At 37.7% G+C, this 21,689-nt stretch overlaps 2 protein-coding genes across 10 annotated transcripts in view; one reads left to right on the plus strand and one right to left on the minus strand.

The window, feature by feature from the left end:
* The window catches only part of GPM6B (glycoprotein M6B), a 106,846-nt gene extending 102,109 nt beyond the window's left edge, over positions 1 to 4,737 (plus strand). For 6 of the 8 annotated variants that reach the window (XM_063183322.1, XM_063183295.1, XM_063183318.1 and 3 more), the window contains one exon: positions 2,206 to 4,737. In XM_063183322.1, the coding sequence (XP_063039392.1) occupies positions 2,206 to 2,355 (150 nt within the window). In that variant the 3' untranslated portion in view covers positions 2,356 to 4,737. Of the gene's footprint in view, positions 1 to 571; positions 1,747 to 2,205 lie in introns of those variants that run through there. The other 2 variants (XM_063183300.1, XM_063183327.1) reach the window with 1 other exon arrangement.
* Positions 4,738 to 5,165: 428 nt separating this feature from the next.
* Positions 5,166 to 21,689, minus strand: part of OFD1 (OFD1 centriole and centriolar satellite protein) — a 29,947-nt gene continuing 13,423 nt past the window's right edge. The window contains exons 12-22 of one of the 2 annotated variants that reach the window (XM_063183237.1): positions 21,500 to 21,689; positions 20,718 to 20,848; positions 20,242 to 20,353; positions 18,143 to 18,799; positions 15,793 to 15,928; positions 12,900 to 13,000; positions 9,073 to 9,192; positions 7,755 to 7,903; positions 7,004 to 7,174; positions 6,299 to 6,369; positions 5,166 to 5,361 (exon numbers count right to left, since the gene is read on the minus strand). In XM_063183237.1, the coding sequence (XP_063039307.1) occupies positions 5,316 to 5,361; positions 6,299 to 6,369; positions 7,004 to 7,174; positions 7,755 to 7,903; positions 9,073 to 9,192; positions 12,900 to 13,000; positions 15,793 to 15,928; positions 18,143 to 18,799; positions 20,242 to 20,353; positions 20,718 to 20,848; positions 21,500 to 21,689 (1,884 nt within the window). In that variant the 3' untranslated portion in view covers positions 5,166 to 5,315. Of the gene's footprint in view, positions 5,362 to 6,298; positions 6,370 to 7,003; positions 7,175 to 7,754; positions 7,907 to 9,072; positions 9,193 to 12,899; positions 13,001 to 15,792; positions 15,929 to 18,142; positions 18,800 to 20,241; positions 20,354 to 20,717; positions 20,849 to 21,499 lie in introns of both variants that reach the window. The other variant, XM_063183234.1, reaches the window with a different exon arrangement.

Genomic DNA, 21,689 nt, shown 5'->3' on the forward strand with positions numbered 1-21,689 from the left:
CTAGACATGAAGGGGGGTGAGCTGTAATCACAATTATTTGCTGCTGTGGTTTGGTCATCACAAGTCAGCAGGTCCCCAACTTTTGCTTTAGGAAGTCACCTTAACCCACCTTCCCCATACTTAGGAAAAAATGATTTGCATGTCCTTTCAAAATCCTACTTCTATCCACTATTTCTGCTTTTATTTCCACTATTTATTTTCATTTTTGTAGTTTATTTGATCAGCTGCTTATAACCTCTTGGTTTCCTTTGCCTGGAGCCAGGCAGATTGGTCCAACCCTGCAGTGCCCGTTCAGGTAGCGGTTCCTATGCCTAACGCTTCCTTTAGTGGCCAGCTTCTAACCCTGTGCCAGCCAAGGCTGCTGTAGCACTCACAACTGGCTGACAAAATGGCCTTTGGGCTTGAGCTGGGTTATCCTCCCCAGAGAAATGGCAGGTTTATTTATTTGCATCTTCACCCTGGAAGGAGCTCAGAGTAACATCTGTTGTAAAAGTATCGAGAGTTGCCCAAGTGGGCTTGAGCCGTCACCTTGTTGTATCTTACTCTCCTGTATTTTGTTCTCTTCCACCAGCTGATCTACATGATGGCTACTACATATAACTATGCTGTTTTGAAGTTTAAGAGTCGGGAAGATTGCTGCACTAAATTCTAAATTGTATAAGCCCAGTAAAAAGCTGCATTGCGTAGCTTGAAATACCACTGACACCCTAGACTAAAAGTCTAGCTTTTGGATTTTGTTACAGTAATTGTAAATAGCTTCAGTAAGCATCGTTTAGCTTATCAGATTAATGAAATGACTTCTTGTATATGAACTATGATGTGGATGAGATCTGGCTATTTTTTCATGTTGAGAGGATTCAGTTACTGTAGGGGTGTTTATAAAGCATCCTTCTGAAAAAGGGATGTTTTCATTTCAGGTCTCCACTTGATTTCTAACAGTCATCTCAAACAAATACTGGAACAGTTCAGGGTCAGATGCATTAATTTATTCTTTGCCATGAACACCAAATACAAATGCCCCTAAGCATGCAAAATATATATGATGTGAAAGAAAGGAATAATAAAGTAGTGCCAGTCTATGCTGGCAGAGGTCAGAAGCCCAGGTATTATGAATTAATTTGCTTGTATTTCCAAGTGATTCCATGGATGATTAAATCAATTATTTTCTCTCACTCTTAAGTGCATGCCAAATGATACTCTTTCTCTAAGAAAATAAATCCTTGTCTTAGCTCTGCGTAAAACAATCACATTCTTTCTTTTGGACCCTGAACTAGTAAGAAACAGCATATAAATAGCTTCTGCTCTTGTATGGCTGCACTTTAGTAACTGATTTCTCAGTAGCCAGATCTCAAAATGTAAGTATGACTGCACAGGAAGCAAAACCATGCATAGGTCACAGGGACCTTTTCACAGTGTTGGGGGGAAAAAGAAGGAGAAGTGAATCAATGTTTTCAGATGTAGATGTTTTTGCATGAAGTATGGGTAAAAGAAGTTGGCAAGAGACGAATGCACAAACTAGAAAAACAAACACATAATAATTTAAAAAAGAGAACCGTTTGCTATACACAACTCTTCACCTGAGGTTGGACAATGGAAGTTTAAAATGTAGCTATAAAAACGCAGGATTAAGACTTCTTAACCCAGACATTGCATGCTTTTGCTTAGTTTTGGATTCATGTTTTGATGTTTAATTTTTCGATGTGTTAATGTAGCCTTGTTTGAGTGAATAAAACATTCACAGTTTCAGGTTTTCTTCCAGGGGGAGGGTGGAATTCTCATCTGCTTGTTGGGGGAAAAGACCTGCCGGGCTCTGGGCTTGGATATGCATAAACACCACGACCTTAGAGAGCAGTTCTTCTGAGCACCTCGTAGTTTACAGATTCCGTATACTGCCACGTACAAAACTGTTTGTTCCTGCTTCCCCCATTCTGCATTTTAATTGACCCGTACAACTCTGTAGCTCATTTTAATACTGTTGTACTAACTTTCTCTAAATTGTGAATAACCAACTGAATTATTAGCATGCCAAATTCTAGAGTTCTTTGAAAAATAGCCTCTGTGCTTGTTTTAATAACAGAATGCTTATTAACGTAGAATAACTATTTTTTATGGTTGTTGTTTTAAAGAGCGTCTATTAATCTGACTAGCAGCTTGCTTTGCCTCTTGACATGCTCACTCGCCATCATGCTCACCCTTCTCTTCCAGATCCACTTCCTCATGATACTGTCTTCTAACTGGGCCTACTTAAAGGATGCAAGCAAAATGCAGGCCTACCAAGATATCAAAGCAAAAGAAGAGCAGGAGCTTCAGGATATCCAGTCTCGGTCAAAAGAGCAACTCAATTCTTACACATAAATGTTTGCCACAATAATTCAGCAGAAGAGTTCTGTAGCTCTGACAAATCAGCAAATAGCTGCTCTGCAGTACAGATGTGTGTCTAGCAAACGAAATTAGAGAGAAGTGTAAAAGCTTCACATTCCAGCTCCTGGAAAACTTTTTTAGGGAAATCATCCCACTGGTAATCTTCCATCCTTTCTAAAAGAGAATGGAGGGTTTATTCCAGGCATTTTAAAAGGCAACACTTTACAAAAAGTGACCAAATTATTCTTCTTTGAGACTTGGTGTTTAACATTTGACTTGTTTTGGAGCATGACGCCCTGCACAAGCCGGTGGCGGGTGCCCTGGCCGAGCAGGCAGTGATCTGTGCAGACCTCAGGCAGTGCAGGGTGTGTGAGTGAGCACTCCCAAAGGAACCCGTGCCCAGCTGGGATTCCTGAGAGAGAGGAGCTCCTGTGTTTGTGTGTGCGATGGCACAGCTGCAGCAGCTCCCAGGTGGTGCAGGGGGGCTGTTTGGGAGCACCCACGCCTGGGCCATGGGAGCAGCTGCACTCCTGTGCCACACACTGCCACCACGAAGCATCCCTGTGCTCACCTGAGGGGCGAGCAGATCTCCCAAGTTCTAATCCTTTTATTAACTATTTAATGGAATGTAGACCCCTGGATCTGGATAATGATCCCCTTCTTTGAAAATAAATGTCAGCTTTGCCTTAATATTTATTTTCTATAAATGTTGTAGCATTTATATAGTGGCAGGAGACCATTATCCTACATTTTAAGTAAGTGAAAGTGTTACCTTATTAAAATGACACTGATCTGACAATTCCAAATGAGCGGATGGGAAAGTTTGCAGAGTTTTACACAAACAATAAAATTTGCAGCCATAAAAATAATACAGGATGTCCACCGTTCTCTATCTTGGTGCTTAGCAAATTTATAGTCAGTGCTTATGTGTTTTCCTTTTTACAAATTAATTAGCACACTAAGAAAACGTGGTGTTCAGAAAAAAAAACAACAAACAAACTGGTGCCATTTTAAAGTCATTTCCCATAGAAGTCTGCCTTCTAATTAATGTTTTTTTTCAGAAGCATTCAGTGATATCTTGAGTATTAGTGATGGTATATTTGGTGTTTGTTCTATATGATATATATATATATATATATATAAATGTTGGGGGGGAAAAGTAAAAATACATCATTCATTTGAAAAAATTAAATATTCAAGTCATACCCCTGCTAAGCTGACGTGTGGTTTGGTAGTTTTGACTGTTTGCTGAATATACATCAAAGGAAGCACAAATTCCTTCAAATCAGTATTAAGAGAAAAGGCATTTTTTGGGGGGTATTAACTTCAAATATAATTTCTTTTGTTAACTATTGAAGTCTAATTTGACAGTTTCAAAAAAGGGGCAAAGTTGATTGATGTAGAGCAAATATGACAAAATAGCCTAGTGTATGTTCTTACCTGTTGCATGAAGGAGACATTTCTACAGCAATGCAGGTGATGTTCTAGCCCAGTGTTTGCATAAGGGTAATAATGGAGGCAGTGTCTTAAAGCCTAATTCTTTTCTAATTCAGTGTAGCTATTACTGGGAGTTTTTGAAGTTTTGTTTAAGTAGTCTAATATTTTTATGTAAAGAGCATTAAATTTTGCTATGTATAAATTTTTGTAACCTAACAGTGAATCAATATTTTCTATCAGTGCCAAGGGCTTCCTGTAGTTACATCCAAGTGTTAAAATAAATATTTGTAGATAATAGACAACACTTGTGTATGCTTATTTGAACCCAGACCTACAGCTACTCCATGGCAGTGCATCTCTAGGCTTTATGTCTCTATCTGAGGTGAAACACGTTCTGTTCCAGAGCTCCCTGCCCTCCTGCATGGGCAGGGCAGCTCTGCAGTTGCAGCTGCAGCAGCAGCTGTGTGCAGCATGCAGTAGTGGTAGTTGTTCCAGGCCAGCATAATGCAACAAGCACTACCCCATCCCAACATCCAGAAATTCTAAGTCACTCAAACATTCTGTAAAGGCCAGAGTGGCTGCAACAGCAAATTAGCAGTATGCAAAATCAGAGTAACCACCACAGCACATTTTAGCTCCATTTCAAAAAGCAAAGTTTGTATCTGTCACGGTTTTGGTACATTGTGTTTAAACATCCAGCAAATTTAAGACAGAACTTTGTTTTTTTGCCCCTAAATTCTGTCAAACTTGGCTTCATGTTCTTGTAGTTAGGTCAAGATGAGCAGCCTCAAATGCAGTGCAAGTTGTAATATATGCTGCCACCCAAACTTACTTCATTGATAAAAACTACTGTATTTTATACTGTAAATAAAGTTTAATGATCTTGCCTATAATCTACCTACAAAATACAAAGCTTAAATAAAGATGAGTTAAATAGCATTTTTATTTTAATCTCTCCATTCTGGGCTGGTTAATACCAACGAGGTGATACATGAGAGGGGCTGCTTTTGAAAGTGGCTCCTGCCCCTGCTGTGCAGCAGAAGGGACACCTTATTTTGGGTCTGTCACACTCAGTGCTCCGAAGCTGTGTGAGCCAAGTGCCTCCACGGGACACCTCTAAATCAGGTGATGATGAGGGAATTTTTTCTTCCTTTCATCCACACTTTGAACCATTTGCAGAAGGGACTGGGGGACAGGGGTGGCAAAACTGACAAGGTTTAGAGGAATTCAGTGCCAACACACATCTACCCAAACATACTGATCAGTTTCTGTTCCCTGCTTTGTTCTTTCTCTCACCCCACCCAAGGGCTTCCTCCTGGATTAGTAACACACCAGGACTCCCTGTTTGAAATGAATGACTGAAGTGATGAAACAGATCAAAATCAGCTTTATTAATTTATAATTACACAGCCTGCAGTGTTGGTGCCTAACATTTATTAAAGGCACAAAACGACTTTAAAAATATCTTTCTCATAATAATAATAATAATAAAAAATTTAAAAATCAGTAGTTATTGTTCACCAGAAGCTTTCATCCACGTCTCCATGAGAAATGTCTGCAAGACTATATTGATTATAGGAGGGAGGAAAATAAAGTGGTATGAGTTAATGTAGTTTATCTTAAATCTTAATACTCATTTTAAAACAGAACTTCAGAGACTGCCTTTGCTGTTTTAGTGAACTGCTGGCAATAAAACCAACCCTAAAGCAGGAGGATTTGGGCCTTCATTAACTGAAAGGCATCACCTCAAAAAGCAGAATGAACTTCTGTAGTGCTCACCAAGTGAAAACAACACAACTGGTGCCAATTCAGGAGCAGCAGGGTAGGGGCTGTTATGTTTAACAGCACAGACAATATTGAATCATTACTATGGTTATAGTGAACCTTTATGGGTTTTTTTTTCCTAATTGCTCCATATTTTTTGCTTATTTTCAATTCTACATCTTGGAATAAACTGAAAGATTTGGAAGAGGATTGTTTGGTTTTTCTCTTGCAAGCAACTAAAACACTCATCTGTATTTATCAATGCCTAGAGAAAACCAGAGGAAATGCCTGGGTTGTTGTGACTCAGTGCAGGCAGACAAAATCTCTGAATGAAGCATCTTAAAAGTCCACAATGCTACTGAGGAATCAAAGCTAGGAACAGACTATGGTGAGGTGCAGCACAGACAAACCTTTACCCAGGGTGTCGTCACCCAAGAACAATCCCTCAAACTCCAGCTCTCTGTGAAAAAGCTGTGAGTGCCACAACTACTGAAACAGATCATAAAGTGCAGCTCTCAGATGTGTTACATACAGTGCTTAACTTGCATGTACAAGAATTGGAAGGATCTTCAATTTTTCTGACACAATTGCTTTTGATTAATAATTTATTTAGGTTTCTAAGGAGGCAGATGTTTCTTAACATAATTAATACTAAATCTATTAAAACTATATATTAGTTATATTATTATTATTTGTTAATATGGAGTACTAGAAGTGATTAATACATGAACCTTACCTGTCATCATTTTCAGTAGATAGAAGTCCTTCTGAGGGTGACCCTTCTCTTATTTCTTCTTTTTTTGAATCCTGGTAACCAAGAGGAAAATACACTTTCTCTAACCAGTTCTAATGTCAAAGTGATTTAATATTAGTAGCTACATTTTTAAGGCTCATAACTGAAAATATAAATATTCCAAAGGACCAGCCCTATTTCTACAAATGCTACACTGGATCTAGAATAGTAACACTTAGGAAATTTAGATTGGGATCATGTCTGAACAAAAGCATCCTGCATTCCTTCACTGAAGTCATGTCCACCCATACCTCTTCCTTAACAGTCTGATTTTCCATTTTGCCAGAATAAATTCTGTTGTGTTACAGGAACACAACCTGACGTGTAGCTTCAAACTGTATTTAAACACAGTTTAAGCTAAAAATTGAGGACTTTAAAATATTGTCCTAGAACATTAAAAACCAAGCGAACAAATCCCCCACCCAGAGGACACCAGTAACCCTTACAGAACAAAGTTTTCTGTGTTTTTTTCTTTGGATCATCACACTTTTCCAATACAAATCCAAACACTCTGCTCTGCAGATTGCTACATAAAATTTGTAAGTGAAGAAAAAATTAAATGTGAAAATTGTTTTCATTCTAAGCATGCCTAACAAGACTCAAATTTGGCCAATAATATTTTTGGGACCATGTTTTGAGAATAATCACCTTGTTTGCCAGTTCCTGCTCTCTGCTCTGCTGAATTATTCTCATGTATTTTTCTAATGGATTGGAAGGAGGATCCTTTACATTATTTTCAGCAGCAGTGCTACCATGCTCAGATTTTACTCCCTCTTTGTCTTCTATTTCTTCATCTGTTTTCAGTGAGTCTTGGATATGCTTTAAGACACAAAAATAAAAATAAATACTGATTAGAAAAATACATTTCTGCCTTACTACCTGCAATACCTGCAGAATTTCACGTTAAACTCAGTAAAACACACCAGTCTAAACAGTATTAAACAGGACCTAAAAATCCAGAACACTAAACACTGAGTGTTTAAGCTCAAACGGATTTAAGCAAACTCAAGGTCTCCTTATACCCTCTGCTTCCCAGAGTACCCTGGAAGTCCTGACAGATGGACATGAACATATTGTGGTGGTGTCCCCACCTGCAGTGGCCACACCACAGAGACAGCAAATGTTCAGCTTGTTCCAACAGCATGGTGGCAGTGGCCATTAAATTGTAGCTTCCAGTTACATGAGGCAGGGAAGGAAAGGCATCTGTTTCCAGTGAAAAAGTCACTTGGCATAAGAAGACACTCTAGTGAGACTGGTTAATCACACAAGTACAAAAAATAACTTAGCCTCTACTACTTTCACTTTATGAAATAAAAATCTACTTTTAACCAAGTAACATAACAACCCTAAACTGCAAGCCACTACGAGGCTGCATCACTGTCAGAAATTAAATTACCACCTCTTCATTAAGCTTCTCCAGTTCTTTTTGCTCGTTTTCCAAAGCTTCCTGTTGTTCTTTCTCTTTTCTTTCTTCTCCTGCTTTCCTTTCTTCTTCTAAGTTTTGCTCAACTTCTCTGTTCTGTTCTTCAATCTGCCTTTGATCCAGCACTGCTGTGAAAAAATATGCCAACATCTGTAATTTGATTTATGTAGTTCAGTAATCATTACAAGAGCATATAAATCAGTACCAGGTTCCTGTATAATGTTAACAGCAAATGAAAACCAACTGCATATACTGTTTGTACATACACTGAACTTACTCTTGGCTAATGTGTTTTCCCACCTCCAAACATTTCCTAGTCTGATAAATGACTCACCAAGAGTTAAAGAGTACAGCCAAAGTAGAGGCCAGAGATTTGACAGATCTGTGCACTTCTTCAGAATAGCACTGGCTATTCTTATTAAACAAACCTTTATTATCCCAAAGTCCATGTTACTGTATTCTTTCCCCCTCTGCAATGTGGTTGGATACAATTCTTTATAAAGCAAAGTATTTAAAATCCCTTGGAAAATTACTGCCGGACAAGCTGCTGATATGACCAATGTATTTAAAAAGCTGTGTACATAGAACAGCATTAGATAGCAATGAGATGGGCAAACTAAGGACTGGGAATCATGAGAAGCTAGAAAGCCCTTCTCTAAAATAAAAAGAATCATAATGTTTGCATCTAGAACAATGAGAAAAGCAGCATATGCTGACTATATATGAGATATTATTCTCATCCAGCCAAAGAATTAAAACTGCATTGTGATAATAAAGTTCACCAACAGAGTCAAGAATAAATTTTTTAAAATCCAGACAAGCAGTACATAAAATTCTTCAAAACATTAAATGTCTCATTCCTATCAAAAGCAGGAAAAATACCCTAAAGAAAATTATATATATAATTATAATATATAATATATTTATATTATTATATATAATATATAAAATATAATATAAAAATATAAATATAAAATATCCTATAATATATATAAATATAAAATTACCCTAAAGAAAAAATAATCATCTTACAAAGAGGCTGGATGAGGGGGTGGGATGGGTGGCAAGAATGTTTAAATTAAAAGCAAATTTAACTAAAGCCAGGATGAAAAACGTCATCCTCATACAAAAAAAGCAAAGGAAAACACTCCTTTCTCCTTATTACAGAAATGGCACTTTCTGGAAAATTTTTCAACCACACCAGCCTACATACCTACAGACTCTTAAATATTTGTCTTTCTGTGTTACACATTTGACATTTTAAAAGGGTACTTTCTTTTGTGTCTGAACTCACTCAAGTCCTGCAGTGAAGTGGCTGCTGCTGGCACAGGGGCTGTGACACAGTTTCCATCCACAATGTCCCCAGATGGATGCAAGACATCACTTTCACACTCCTCTGGTATGTCCCCCTGATCTGGAGAAGAAATGTGAACAATGGCTCCTTTATTTTGTAATTGCAAAAGTGGAGCACAGCAATGGACAGAGAGTGTGGGAATGGCTAAATTAGACCACAAAAATATCAGCACTAATTGAGCATTTTCCCTTCAACTTGATCATCTCCCTGAGAATTAGGAATTATCATAGGCTGTACTTGCTTCCTTAATTACAGAATTGTTAGTTTTGAAATTAGCTATTGGAACACATTTGTTTATAAAGCCAAAACTGTAGAAATATACAGCAGAAACCCAAGATGTTTTCATTTCTTTACAAAATCAAGATACAAGTAACAGAAAAATTGTATATCCAAGTTCAGCTCACAGTTTTTATGCATATAAAAATAATCTTTAACTATCTGGTCACACACTCTTTAATGGGGTCTTTGCCTTCTTCAGTGCACAGGATGGATGCTGCTAACTCAGATATTCTACATTATACTATCTTTTCCCTGTGCAAGGTTGGATCTGAATTCACAAAAACACAATTACTGTCCTTCCTCTTTGACCATTGCTGTGATACAGAACTGCTTTTAAATTACTGATTTGCAAATACGCAGACTGCTATTACCTCACTTGATGGGAGACAGAAAAAAAGAGCTAAAACAAGATGTGGGTATTATCTCTAAATAGCCAACCCAAAATACACAGGACTATTCTCCCAAGCACTTGGTCTAACATAGCACAGATACTCTATATATCTCTAAGTTTTGGCTAAAGCTTTAGAAAACATCAATTTTCATCCTTTATATACTAGCAATGTCTTAAGCTTTTTTCTTTTTCACATAATAATAAAACTGAAATATTTTACATGAAAAAACTCAAGTCAACCAAACTGATCAGTGTTGGGAATTTAGCTGCTAGAGACTGGAAAAATACAAAACCGTGGCTAATTCCAAGTTCTTCACTGGCTAGATAGCGTGTCCTTGGGCCTAGCTGTAGTAGGATAACAAATAGTGAAAGAGACATGAGAAAAGAGAGATGTAACCCCTAAGGAATGAGGAAGAGTTCATGGTATAACCAATAGATTGCTTGGCTTACAGAATATTCATAAGCTTATTATTTGCTGTATAAGTGTTTGATGCTTTCTTCAATAAACTGGACCTGTGATGAACCACCTGGTGTCCTGGTCCCCTTCCTACGACAGATCAGCCTCTTTCTCTCTGAACTCTCTGAAAAATTGTCTCTCTAAATTTCTTTAAATTAAAACTCTTTTAAAAGAACTGCAGATGAAAGCATAACAGAAAATTTCTGTCAAGCTGTCCTTCTAAGTTAGAAGAATGTTTTCAGTTTCTTACCAAAGCAAGAGGAATTCCTACCTGCTTCACCTAGGAAAATAAATTCTATATATGGGGTGTTTTGTAAGACCAAAATAATGGGCTATCACACTCAAAAGAAAATCTATTCTGTTTTGCTGCTCTCTCTTAATTATAAAGCCATCAACAACAACATTATTTCCATATGAGGCACCAATAAGCGTCATGTAGGTGTGTTTAAATTTTAAAAATTCCTTTCATAAACTTGTCCCAGTTAAATATTACTTCTAACTTCAAAATGACTGCTAACAATATAAACAAACAAAGAAACCCAAACCAGAACCATTAATAGTAAAAAACGTGTCAAATTAACTACTCTGCAAAGGAGAAAAAAGGTAATTCTGTACACTTCCACTCCCTTTTTAAGGGTAGACAGCAAGAGATGCATTATTCCCTTAAGCACACCACGCAGTTGCTGCCAAAATAATCTGCTGATCTTTTCTTTCTAGAACTCACTCACAGTAGGACTAAAAGATTTCCATATTTTCTGGTATCTCCTTTAAGTCATTGTTTTTTTACTGTTATCAACTTCATCCTTTACTAAATCTTTTTCTGTACTTACTTCTTAGATTTTACTTTCTTACCCACCTCTCCCTGCAATTTCTCCTGAGCCACCTCCTCCCCTTTTCAGCCAATCTGACTTCCTCCTAACACACTGAGATTGTCTCTTGATGCAGGCTCACCCAACTAAAGTACTGTTGACTGAGTAATCATCAGCATTTGTGAACTCTTACAGACTGACCACCACACATCAGCAAATGATTCATTAGCACCTTACCTGGGCACAGCATCCACTCTGCCCTAATTGCCAAGAAAATGCCAGTCTGTTTTCATTTGTAATAAAATAAAAGTGAAATAGGTAATGTATTCCCAAAAGTCTCCCATACAAAATTTAACAAATAAATATAAGTCTAATTAAAATGTGAGATGAGTAGAAACCATTAGTGGCTACAGGCTTGGTTCATATTCAAATAATGCATTTAAAGCTTATAAAAGAAATAAATGAGAGAAATCAAACCAGCTGAGTAATGAGTAAAGCTTCACAGAAATGCACAGATGAGGCATTATCTTCTGCCAGTTATCACTAAACACTATCAGCACATCTGCTATTTAAACAAACATCTTTTTTGGTTGCTTGCTTTTAAAATACTGAAAACCGTATTCTCAGAGGGTCAGGAGAGTGAGCAAGGGCTCCACTCCATTTTCCATATGATCTAACCACAGCCAAAAGAATAAGCCAGTCTGAAAACATTCACACCAGACAGAATCACTGGTTTCAATGAAAATACCCCAAACTCTCCCAGCACAACCACAATCTCTTCACCACCTATGAGTTGAGTTACACCACACAATGCCACATGTCCACCAAGCCTCAGGACTTTACAGACCTCATGAAATCTGCAAATAGGAAGGGTTACCTGGCTGTTCACATCTTCCTCATTGACAACTTCATTTACTTTAAACTCACAGTTTCATGGGAGATAAGGCTGCCAAGGTTCAACATTAGGATGTCACTCAAAACTAAGTAAGGTCTGTAACTGCTTGTATTTCTCACTCCGTATACAAATGGCTATAAAGGACATCAAGTTTGATTACCCTCTTCTTTCTACACTCCCTTACATCAAAGATTTATGAAAACTGACTCTGCAGCATACAGAGAGAAGAAAACATTTTATAGCTTGCAATCAACAGAGAGAAGAAATGCAAATTAATGGAGTACTGACCTCAGAGAAAAAAAAGGAACAAAATTCAGGTTTCAGTAACTGAACCACATGTTCCAAAACTACTCTTATGCTGATTAACTGCATAAGAGTTCCTCTGATTAACTGCAAGAGTTCCTTCTTCCCACATTTACATGCAACCTAAAGGAACTTCTATTTCACACTACTATTTAAGCCTCGGTTACTGAAGGAAGAATCAAGAGTGCATGCAATAGCTACAGAAACCTATCTTTAGACTTATAACCTGGTTCTAATTTATGCAGCAAATATAATAAAGCCTCAATTTAGTTCACATACTAATATACTTTTCTGTTTAAAAAAATTTATACACAATTTTAAAACATTCCAAAGCAACCATCAGACTTACAGTATTAATCAGAACAAGGTTATGCAAGATTTCTGAACAAATTTATGTTACAAATTTCAGAACCAATTCAATTTAATGTCTGCTTATTACTATATACACTTACCTAAAGATGCAAGAATGAAGAAATTTAATACCCCATCATCTGAGACATTGGTTTTCCCTAATTCCAAAATCAATCAGAAATTTTTCTCTCCAACTAGAGTCTTAAAACTATGAAGACAGTTATCCTATACTCTTAAGCCCTAAGGTGTTAAACAAACTGTCTGAAATGCACTAAAACTTACCTTCAAGAGTGGAAATGTGTTCTTCAAGATCCTCATACCTTAGTTTCTCTGGTTTGTGAATATCACTGAGATCTTGTTTATCTGTTTGTTGACTCTGAAGTCTGAAAAAAATAAGGAAGAATATAAATAAGCTAATAAATATAAATGCTGAACTTCTAAGCAAATAGCCATCTGAAATTCACTCACATGCTAAGCAACAGACTAAACCAAACCTAAAATCCATGAAACTTTCTGACTCAAATTTATGGTATTCAATCCAGTTCTCTAACTTTTACCGAAAGTCCACTGCATTTCCCTTCAGCCTTTCCCTAATGTCTTTACATGACATAATTTTATTACATTAAAACAAAATAAAAAGAGTAAGAAAAAATGTAAAAAAGGAGAAATACAATGAATTGTGACAGTCAACTGAAATTAAGAAATTTGCCTTTTTAAGCTTTGTGTTACAGTTCAATTCCCATTTTGATTTCATCTCAACAGATGTGTTTGAAATGTATTAGGATTAGATGTCTGGCAAAACAAGAGATGCAGGGGTGCAAATCTGGGTTCTGTCAAAATGGGGTTAGTGCCCTCATTCTAAATCCCCGTTTATCTCATCACAAAGACAATGTGAAAGAACAATGTCTCCCACGTGACCCAGCTACTAAACTCTGACCAGAACCAGAACAGCAAAAGGAGTGCTGGTCACTAATGAAATTCAGCATCAGCACTTCATAAAGGAGCTTACTTCACACCAGCTGGTGCCCTTCATCACAGCCTGTTTGTGCTTACAATTTCTAAGGAATACAGGTCTTCCATGGGGCAAAAGTGGAGAACAAACAATACAAACAATACCAAACATACCCCCAACAATGAGATTTGTTCATCAGCAAAAAGGGAATCTGGGCACAGACAAATAAATCTGCATTGCCAAAAGGATACTTCAGTGATGTCAGTGGAGAAAAACACCCTGTAAATTACACAGGACAGAGTAAATGAAATTTCAAGTTTTGGAAATCTATTTCATGTTTTGAGTCTTTCCTTCACAGAAATGGTTAAGTGCTAAATAATTCTCAGGGGTGTGAAGTTCAAGGACATGCAGGTCACTTTCTTCAATACTGTGCCCTGCAACACTGCTAGAATGACAGAGAACCCACTGCTTCAGCAACAACCCTCAACTGGTTTCTTCAGGCCTAAACAAACAAACAAACAAACAAAAAATTAGGTAATAATCTGCCTTATCACTTAGTCTTCCTGTCTGTGTTTACTGGTTTCCTTCATACCACTCATATCTTGTAGCATAAATAAACAAGGAGCTCCTGTAGTTACAGAGGCAATTGTTCTTCCCCACTGACCGAGCTCTGACTTCTAACAGCTTGTCACGGATGGTCCAGCATCACATTCGCTTCTCTTGCCTTTTCAAAGAAGTTCCCATTGCCACTTAAAATCTACAGGTCATAAACTAATCCCACAATACACATCAGTGATGTGGCATTTGCCTAATAATAAGAGTAAATAACTGGAAAAGCCCACACATGCATTTCTCAAATATTTCATGTAACAGAAAACAGTCCGAGGCACATGAAATGAGAAAATATGCAACAAAAGAATGTTTTTCCTTTGAGAAAGTCTTGGGAAAGCAGCAAGTTCAAGACAATTACTGGGACCTTATACCCTTGCTTTGTCATAAGAAACCCAAGAAAGCAACAACAAACTATAGCTGCCTTCCCAGACCCAGGTCTGTCCTCTGCAACACAACTTGTTCATACTGTTCACTCTCCAAGCAGGATGGAGTCTGTAAAATCCTTCAAAGTGCAGTCCCTCAAAGGATTAGAGCACTTTCCCCTATCACCTTAACATGCAGGTTAACATTCAACCTCCACTTTTTAAGGTCTGTCAGAGAAGTACAAGAAATCTGAGGTATAACACAGAAAATGTGAATGGGCAGGGAAAGGAGACACAGTCTCAAGGGAATACTTAAAGGAAACTGACCTCACAGGCCCTAAATATCCCAACAGCTCATTTTGCAAACAAAAAACATAAAAGCTCTTCCAAAATAACCAGATAAGAGACCCTCTCTGCATTAAATGTATGTTGAGGCCTTGATAAAAGAAAATAAGAAAAGCCTACAAATGCCTGCTAGAGCTGCCCCAGCACAAGCTGTCTTTCTTCAGCCACCAAATCACGAATAATGGCTAGCAGGCTAAAGACAATTCAGCTGTCTCTTCTGTGGAAAAAAATCTTAAAAGTTAAATCCTAGAGCTGCTTCTGAAGGCACATATTCACAATTCTTATGTTTGGACAGTGGAGGCAACACTGGCCATTTAGACCAGAAGAACTCCAGACATGGAAATAGGAGATACAGAGATGGAAGAGAAGCCATTCTAATGCAGCCTAATTTTGTCAAGTTATTCATTTACCTTTAAAAGATCTTAAAAAAAAACAACAAGAAAAAGAGAAGAGTTGTGTACCCATCCCATTCCCACATGCAAAGAAGACTGGAAAATCCTACTTTGAAAACAGGCACGTGAACAAGCTCTTCAGAGAGAGAAAAGAAGTAATAAATTCAGCATTACAGCTTGTTAATGAATGAAATGAGAATGTAAAATTGCCTTGATTTAAATTCTCAAACAGGAAGCAGAAATTCAAATGCTTGAATTAGCAAAAGCTCATCAGTCAGGTCACAGATGTGAAAAATAGAGACAATGGCTATGCTCAGAGCAAAGCGTTTCAGTTTTTTTATATCCACTTGAGGAATGATATTTAAAATGGAAATCCTTATTCATCTTTAGAAAAGTTTTCACTTATAAAATCAATGTCTTGCTTGATTTGTAAAAGCAGCTACCACTGTGAGCAATTAGATAAATGTTTCTTTAAAAAGCAGGTTAAAATGTTGCTTTGTAAACAATGTTACCTGATTTTCTGGCCATGACTGGATGGCGAGGAAGGAACAGACTCAGAAGATGAAAGCAAACATCGCTTTGAAATAGGAGAAAGAACCCGGTCAACACTCTGCTGTGAAGAGGTAAAGGATGAGCTCTTGATGCTCTCTGCAGAATAAAAATTCCACAATTTGTATTAGCTAATTGTGCTACTATTTCTCAGACAAGGTTGTACAACACATGCATTATTGGTTCAATGTGCACGGACCTAGGAAGGAAAACAGTCAAATGCATGAGGTAGTTTAAAGGAAAATAAAAAACTGCATAATCCTTGCACTTGCAGATTATGCACTAGAACAGCTGTTGGATCTGCAACTGTAAGTATTTTAGAGGAGAACATACTTCCTTTCACTCTCCATTCTCCAGAGACAGGTGCTGACAACTGAGCAGCACTTAACCTCACTTAAAGGAAACACCAATCCAGACTCACATGCATGGGATCATCTACCTCTTTAAATTTACCCTGAATTGTTCAGACTAGTATCTCCAACAGCACCAGAAAGCTCCACAGAAGCTTCCAGAATGACTTAAGAGCTTTCTAGCAAAACCACACCTGGTGCTTCATCCATCTTTAGCAGAAAAGAATACATATACACCACTATAAAAGCACTCCTCAGAAGACTCATGAGGGAGAAGTGACATCTCAGTGGGGAAGCAATCTAAGTGGGAGCTGACAAATCCCACCAACAGCATTGAAGGTAACCTTAATATCCTCTCACCCAGCTTCAGCCTGGTTTCCTAGACTCCACACCACTCCATTTCTGTAACTCCTGAGTCAGGTAATGCACTCCTTTGTTATTCAATTATTACCCCTCTCCAGAACCAGTCAGTTTTGTGCATTAAGCAAAGAACAGATCCAATGGAAAAAAAAGAGATCTACCCTCCTGTAACTAGCTTCTGAAAAGTACTAAGACAGGACAGATTGTTCATGTTATGCACACAACTATAGTTTTAACATTTCATAATTTTTCAACAAAACTCTAGTGTTATGAAAGATTTTGCCTGTGTGCAGTGCTAAACAAATAGTCTGTGGGTATTTTATATAGAAGCTGACAGAGAGAACTTACAACATGGAAAATTGCTTTGGAAGTTGAAGTCTCAAAGATGTTTTTAGTAACATCTAAGAGTATGATACTCTATATGCAGAAACATGCAGGGACAGCCACCATCAATCAGTGTTTGTAACCTGTTTCTAACAGTGCCCACTACCAAAGAAAACTAAACTAAAATTGAAAAAGGAGAATACTTGTATCTTACTGCTGGCAACACCCATCTCAACCTTTCTCCAATCAATACTTTTTTGGATCATCCTGACAGAGAAGTTGTATTCCTGCATCTGTGCTTGCTCTCACAGAAGCAATTAATTACACAACTCACTCGTGGTATGAAAAAGTGTTTAATTTTATTTCCTTTCAATGTCAGGGGATTCTGGGGTCTTTGAAACAGTAATCAGTTGATCTCTTTTCACCTTCTTCACATCGGTCATTGTTTTCCAGATTTCCCACAGCCACCCTTCTTTCAAACTAAGCTGTCCTTGTATTTAACCTTCCTTCATGGAGCAGCTGATCATTATCTTTTTTTTGTTACTGTCTCTTTTTTTAATTGTATTAAATCCACTTTGAGCCAGGGTGACAATAATTGTGTCACTCAAGAAGCAGATGTACTGCAGATTTGAAACAACAGATTGGTTTTTTACATTTTGTTTCTATTTTGCTTGCTTTTCTAAATACTGTCCTTAAAAAAAAGACTAAGCAATTATTAGAAACTGTGACATTAATAGCAAATGAAAATTTTTCAAAACTAGATCCTTCCTCCTTACAATTGCTAAGAAGTATTTTATAAAGATGTCACAAAAAGAACAAACAAAAGGAAATCTGGACCTTTCAGACTGGAAAGCTCGATTTAAGAGAAGCTAAAGACATCTTCTGCCACACACTTTAACTACAACAGTTAAATGAAAGGTTAGAAATATAGGAGGGTTAAGAAACTACAATATGTTCAAAGTTTTACTTAATAGCAAGTTTTGAATTAAATTCTGTATATCATGAAGTTACACCTGTAGGGATATATATTGTGTAGTCTTCTCTTGAAAGCTCCCTATAGTATGTTGAGGGACTGTAAACAGGCTTCTCCAGTCCTTGTTTCCAGGAAGAAGCAATACTCCAAGCAGCTGGTATATTCTGTCTCCTGCAAAACCACATCTCCTGCATCTTAGCAAATAACGAGTCCATGACTAACACTGCTAAATCTTTCTGTTCCCAGAGCACAAGAGGAACAGTAAGCAAAACCCATTACTGCACCCCATTAACAATTGAGACTTACCATCTGGAATTTTCTTGTTACTGAGGTCTTTCTTTGGTTTGGAAATGGGAGTGGAGGAAAGGCGCCTGGAAGATGCTCCTCTGCGTGGTGGCGTGAAGGAAGTTTCATAGATATCGACCTGCCCAGTTCTTTTGATGTGCTCCTCGCCTCTGGGACTGCCCAGGGGGGAATGTGGGCAGCTGGGATTATGCTCTAGCAGTTCCTGCTGGGCAGTCAAAGGGTTGCTACCAAGAGGACACTGCAGAATTAAAGGAGGCTGCATCTTGCTTGGTGTTCTGCTGGCAGCTGCACTCAGCATGACTCTGTGCTGGTAACTCCTGTAGGCTTCCTCCAAGAACTCGGCCTCCTTCTCCAGCTCCCTCACCCTGGCGCGGGCCTGCGCGATGCACTCCAGGTCAGAGTCCGGGGAGGCGCCGCGCGGCCCTGGCACGGCGCTGGCCGTCCCCACATCAGGCCTGGGCAGCTGCAGGTGACAGCCAGGCCCTGGCACAGTGCTGGCCATCCCCACATTGGGCAGGAGTGGTTTCCTTGGGAATGCACCATCCACGTAAATGTCGTGGGGCACCAGCTTGTCCCCCGTCCTGTCTCCCAGGAAGTCGAGGATGGAGCGGTCGACGAGCGACGGCTTTGGGTTCCGATACACCTCATTCTCCAGAGCTAAACGGCAGCAAGAGCAATAAGTGACACTAAAGCAGGGAGGGAGACCCACAGCAAAGCAAAAATAGTAAAACATGGCATTTAAATTCCAATTTGATCAAAATTATTCTACCACGCAATTGGCTTACATTTTGAGAATTTAATGGTTTAATTGAAATTGATTTAATGTATTTTTAATGCAGCTTCAAAGCTGCAAATTACTGCTATTCTTAAAATATATAATTCTTCCACGTAAAACCACCATTAATTTAAAAAATAACATCGTAGAGTACATAGTTATGTTTAAGTAAATAAACAAACATGAAAACTTTACCACTTTTGACACGTTAGATCTTATCATGCTGGTAAAGTCTAAGGAACACAGGGCATGCAACAAGTCTTACCAGTTTCCCTTTATTTAAATAAAAAAGTAATTTTGGAGAAAAACAACACAGGACATAGAAAATGTTTTGTTTTTTTCATTAAAAGTACTCTAAAATTGTCAATTAAATTGAGTGTTTTGGGGCAGTCAGCTTCCATACACTTCCATGCTTCAACAAGTCCAAAAAACCAATCTGCTGTATCTTTCAGCAAATTTACAGCCTTGTTTTTATTCTACACAAATGGTTCTTCAATGACTTCATTAACTCTGATGGAAAATGAATGTTCCTACAGTACTTTCAGTCATTTAATTAAACTATATATTTGCTATTTTCATAAAACAAATTTCCAATTCCAAATGGTGCTGATAAGTGTACCATAAATGTACGTGTAAGTCTAGTGAATATATGAAATGCAAAATATTGCATATACTGACCTATGAGACATGTATGTAATGCATAATCATTGCAGAATTGAATTACATATTTTTACATTAAATACACATACTAACCCTTTTATTGATAGTACTTGATATTAACAAACTGACAGACAGGCATCTCTAAAAGAACATTTCTTCAGCAGACTGAATTGCTTTATGTAAGTGCCCATGTTTCTAATGCTCTTAGATAAGTTAAGCATAAGTTAGGCAAAAGTTATTAGACTTGACTAAAACTGTTTAAGAGTTAGACCTAAATTTCTGAGGTACAAAATAAAATTTCAAACTGATTATTTTTATTATGAACATTCAAGAATCAAAACACATTAAAACACAAATTGCCTGCCGGAAAATGTTGTTTATGTTACCAGCAAACATTAATGGCCTTATACAGAGGAAAAACAGACAATAAAAATATGCAAATGCTCAGGGAGGAGTATTTTTCTTCCTCTGCTAGGTTTGTTTTCTGAAAGAAGGTTAAAATGAGTCTTCTTTATTAAACTGGGCTTTAAATAGATTTTGATTTTAAACTTTAAAACTTACTCCCTGGTGATGTGCTGGCTCTACACAACTGCAGTCTTTTTAAGCTTCTGGAACTTCTTTCATTTGTCCTTCATAAAGGACTGCTCTGATGTAAGATACAAACCTGCCTGTGTTTGCTTCACTTGCAGTTTCAGCTCTTCAACCTGCATATTTAACTTCCTGACAGTAGCTTCAGAGTCTAACAGCTGGGCCTTTAACTGGGCACAACGCTCAATCTATAGGAAATCAAGAGAAAAACAAAAATCATCATAATTCAAACAACAAGACTAATCTCAACTAGCTGAATACTTGGTTTCTAAATGTTTTTCAGGTCCAGTCAGATCATATATACCTAGTATCCTACTGTAAGTCAGCACTGACAATTTGGTGACTTGGTAAGACTTGGTAATGTTGGGTTGGCTTTATTTTTGGTGTGGTGATATTTTGTTTTCTTTAGAGTTAGTTGTATATATAAAAATAAGCACTGTACAAACAACCCTTGTAACTGCATGCCAAATGGCCTGCACAGGCAGATGGGTAATTGTGAAAGAGACAACAGGAAGAAGAAAAGATTCAAATCATTTTGAAAGAATAATTTACCTCACTTTGTAGCTGTTTTTCCAACATATGCTTATGACTTTCATATTCATCCAGCACCAATTTTGTAGAATGCTCTACTCTCCTCAGCTCCACTTGGCAGGCCAGGTACTCTGCTGAGGGCTGGGACAGCTCTACCCCAAAAGGGAAACACCAGACACTCAGACAAAGAATAACAAGTGTGCACTTTGCTACATGATACCCCATGAACATGTAAAGCTGATTTGATTTTAGGAACATAACAAGGCTTTGTCTGAATAAGTACTTGGAGATATTTTTCTTCTTCCTTTTACAAAGGACCAAAATCTTCGTTGGTGTAGTCCTTTAAGAAGTAGACCCAGACTATCCTACACTGGAAGAAAAATAAATATCCTTATCTTATCTTACATAACTGCACACACATCTCTACTCTCCTGTACTCTGAAATGCACATTAAAAATACTTTATTTACTACTGTAGTCAGGCAAGCACTTCAATAACAATGCCATGTTCTTTTACCATGATTAACCATACTCGTGCAATGGTTAGAAATATTGCACTGCTTTTTTCAGAGGGTCAAAGGGATATCCTTCCAAATTACAGCTACCACTTAATTCAGGATTTCCCCCATACAGACACAAAAAAGAAAATAAACTTGTGCCAAGGACTGCTCAACCACTAGCATGGGCTTCATGCTGACTATTAGCAAACATAATACAAAGAAAGCATTTTAATGAAAATTTACTTCTAAACAAATACTTGTAGAGAAACATAAACAAGAAAATAACTAAATAATTCACACTGACTGTCTCGAAGATGCTGGTTTTCACTCCGAGTCTCATCCAACTGTTGCCTAAGTAGTTTATTCTGCACTTGGAGCTCCACTTTTTCCTCCTTTAGCAAAGGGTAGTCTGATACCTCTTTCAGTTTTTCTGTCAACAAATTATTCTGTTTATTTACCAACAGAACCTGGGCCTTCACTGACTCCAAGTCCAG

The sequence above is a fragment of the Melospiza melodia genome, chromosome 2, assembly GCF_035770615.1.
Source record: "Melospiza melodia melodia isolate bMelMel2 chromosome 2, bMelMel2.pri, whole genome shotgun sequence".
In the NCBI taxonomy this organism is placed as follows: Eukaryota; Metazoa; Chordata; class Aves; order Passeriformes; family Passerellidae; genus Melospiza; species Melospiza melodia.